Below are 2,546 nucleotides of genomic sequence, written 5' to 3' on the forward strand. Positions count from 1 at the left end.
ATCTGCAGATCAAAATCTCCCTTTACAACTGGCATATTCAATAACTGGGCATTCTCTTTTACCACAGCAGGCAAACTTTTGTCTCTTATACAAGTAATTTGTTCTTCAAGTTTCAGAATTTCTCTGTTCAAGCTAGAAATTTTAGCATCCAAATTCTCTTTGCCAAGAGCCTACACAAAGAAAGCAATTACAATTAAAACTGCATGTATAAAGTTCAAATAGTTTAAAAATTATTTTCACTTTCCATTTTAGGTTATCAGATAACATGCTAATAAAAAATTTCATATTAGCAAAAGCCAAAATCATACTTGAAAAATGATAAAGTGCGGACTAAGTCAAGGGTAAAGCCAGTATAAATTGCTCAAATTCAAGGCTATTACTACCATAAATACAGCAATGGCTACCAAAATGGAGATCCTGTCATGCTTGTCTTAATAAAAATTATTAGCACACTACTCACTGATTGCAAATGTGCCGTTTTTCTTAAAATTAAAATAATCTCAGTAGCTAGTCTCCTAATCTGTCAGCTGCTTTTAGCACTTCTATATAACTCCAAAGTTTGTCAGAGTAACTAACTTGGTGGTAGCATTGTTTCAGAAAGCTACCTAATAGTTACAGTAACAAGGAAGCAAGTTTTCCAAGACAGCATTTGGGTATCTGCAATACGTCTATACATTCTCAACAAAGAAGAGGATTTACAGTCCACTGAAATCATTAGCACCATGCTCTGGTCAGAGCACACAAGGCAGAATATTCAAAACACAGCAGTAAGGACCTTTACGCATACGCCATAGAAAAGGAAATATCAGTGTCATCTGTATCTGAACCAAGACAAATTTCAAATCCAGAATGCAAAACTACTTTTGTTTAAAATTAATTAGACGATGTGGTTGGGGTTAATAGTTACTATTTCTGCCCTCCACTAATGAGGATTTACTCGTATGAAACACCGACATGTATCATGACTTAAGCACTGAACAAAATAAGATAATGTAATGACTTATTATATCCCCGTTTCTAAAGCACTTTAATATCAATATTATATCTCCCATGACTAACAATTATGATATAAATCCAACCTCATTTCTCATGCTTACCTTGCTAGCGAGGCTATGAAGGTTCTCCTCTGCCCATTTTATACTTGACTTCATGCTCGAATTACTCGCTTTCAAGTGAATTAACTGATGCTGAGCACAAATGTATGCTAGCTGCAGCCTAGCCATCTCTAGCCGTCTCTCCTCAAGGATTTCTTGATTATCACAGATAGATGGTGCTTGTATATCTAAAAGCTGAAAATTTTCTTCATTTGAACTTTCAACAACTTCATGTATACCCTGAAAGAACTGTTTTTTGGTATACAAGGTTAATGCTGCTGTGCTTTGCTCTTCTTGGTTTAGGTATTTTTCCAAGGAAAACTGAGATAAAAACACTAGTGGATTGGTCCTTTGACCCAAATTAGCATGTCTGAAGAACATCATCAATTTTGCAACTCCATCAGTAAGAGCCTGAAGTTCATTCTTGATCTTAGTTTTCATGGCATTTAGAATTCCTTGACTCTGCTTCAGCTTTTTAGCGGCTTCTTCTTTTTTAGCATTTAACTTCAGAGATTGGTGGCTAGTTACCGAAGCCATCAACTGGCGTTTATTACGTCGTTGAATTTTTAGGTTCTTTAATTTCTGCAGAGTTTTAACTTCCTCCTCTAATTTCTCTAGCTCTTTGTCATCCGGGGTAGGTGTCTTCAAATGAGAAGTTTTACAGGTTTTAAGAACTTCATCCAATGCTGCTCCTTCTAGGATGGGCTTGCCTGATTTTTGAAGAATGCTAAAGGCTTCCAATTCTTCTTCAGACAATACGTTCTGTTCATTCACATTCCCACAAAACCATTTCAAGAACGATTCATCTTCAACAGTCTCAAACAACCAGTCAAAATCTTCCCCATTCAGAATATCAGCTTTGGGATAATCGATTTTTTTTAATGTTTCCACAAACTCGTTTCCACAACTCATGGTTTAATTACCCAAATTTCTGTAATTGATATGGGTTTATGGTATTGATATTTTCAAAATAAATCGAAATACGAACAAAACTAATTTTATGTTAAGTTCACAGAGAAGGAAAAAATATTTTTAGAATCTATAATGATTTCTCCTGGGGGGGATAAAAAAAAAAACAAGGATTAGAACCCAAATAAGGTAACCGCATTTTTAAAAGGACAATATAAATATCAAATGATATCTGGTACCATCTAGCACGGAGAGTGTTGCAGCTGAAATGTCCGATGAAAATAAAGGGAAACAAAATTAACAATTAGGGCGTTAAAATACGGCAACAATGAAAACCTCAGTAACAAAGAAACTTTCCCCGCCCCCCCCCGAAAAGTGGTTTAAAATGTGTGTGACAGAGCAGCAGCTCCGTTTTTAATTCCCAATCAACAGGTCCGCGCCATCGTGTGGTTAAGCGGCCCCTTTCCGTGACGGGCGGCGCGGCCAGCGTTCGGCGGGCGCGTCAGCGCCGGCCCCACGGACCCGCAGAGGGACCCGGGCCCC

At 37.4% G+C, this 2,546-nt stretch overlaps 1 protein-coding gene across 1 annotated transcript in view; it reads right to left on the reverse strand.

Moving 5' to 3' along the window:
* HAUS3 (HAUS augmin like complex subunit 3) overlaps positions 1-2,514 on the reverse strand; it is a 3,492-nt gene extending 978 nt beyond the window's left edge. Inside the window, exons 1-2 of the mRNA XM_011374712.2 lie at positions 1,098-2,514; positions 7-170 (exon numbers count right to left, since the gene is read on the reverse strand). Of these exons, the coding sequence (XP_011373014.1) occupies positions 7-170; positions 1,098-2,006 (1,073 nt within the window). The 5' untranslated portion in view covers positions 2,007-2,514. The remainder of the gene's footprint in view (positions 1-6; positions 171-1,097) is intronic.
* Positions 2,515-2,546: the final 32 nt, after the last annotated feature.

The sequence above is a fragment of the Pteropus vampyrus genome, unplaced genomic scaffold, assembly GCF_000151845.1.
Source record: "Pteropus vampyrus isolate Shadow unplaced genomic scaffold, Pvam_2.0 Scaffold253, whole genome shotgun sequence".
NCBI classification, from domain to species: Eukaryota; Metazoa; Chordata; class Mammalia; order Chiroptera; family Pteropodidae; genus Pteropus; species Pteropus vampyrus.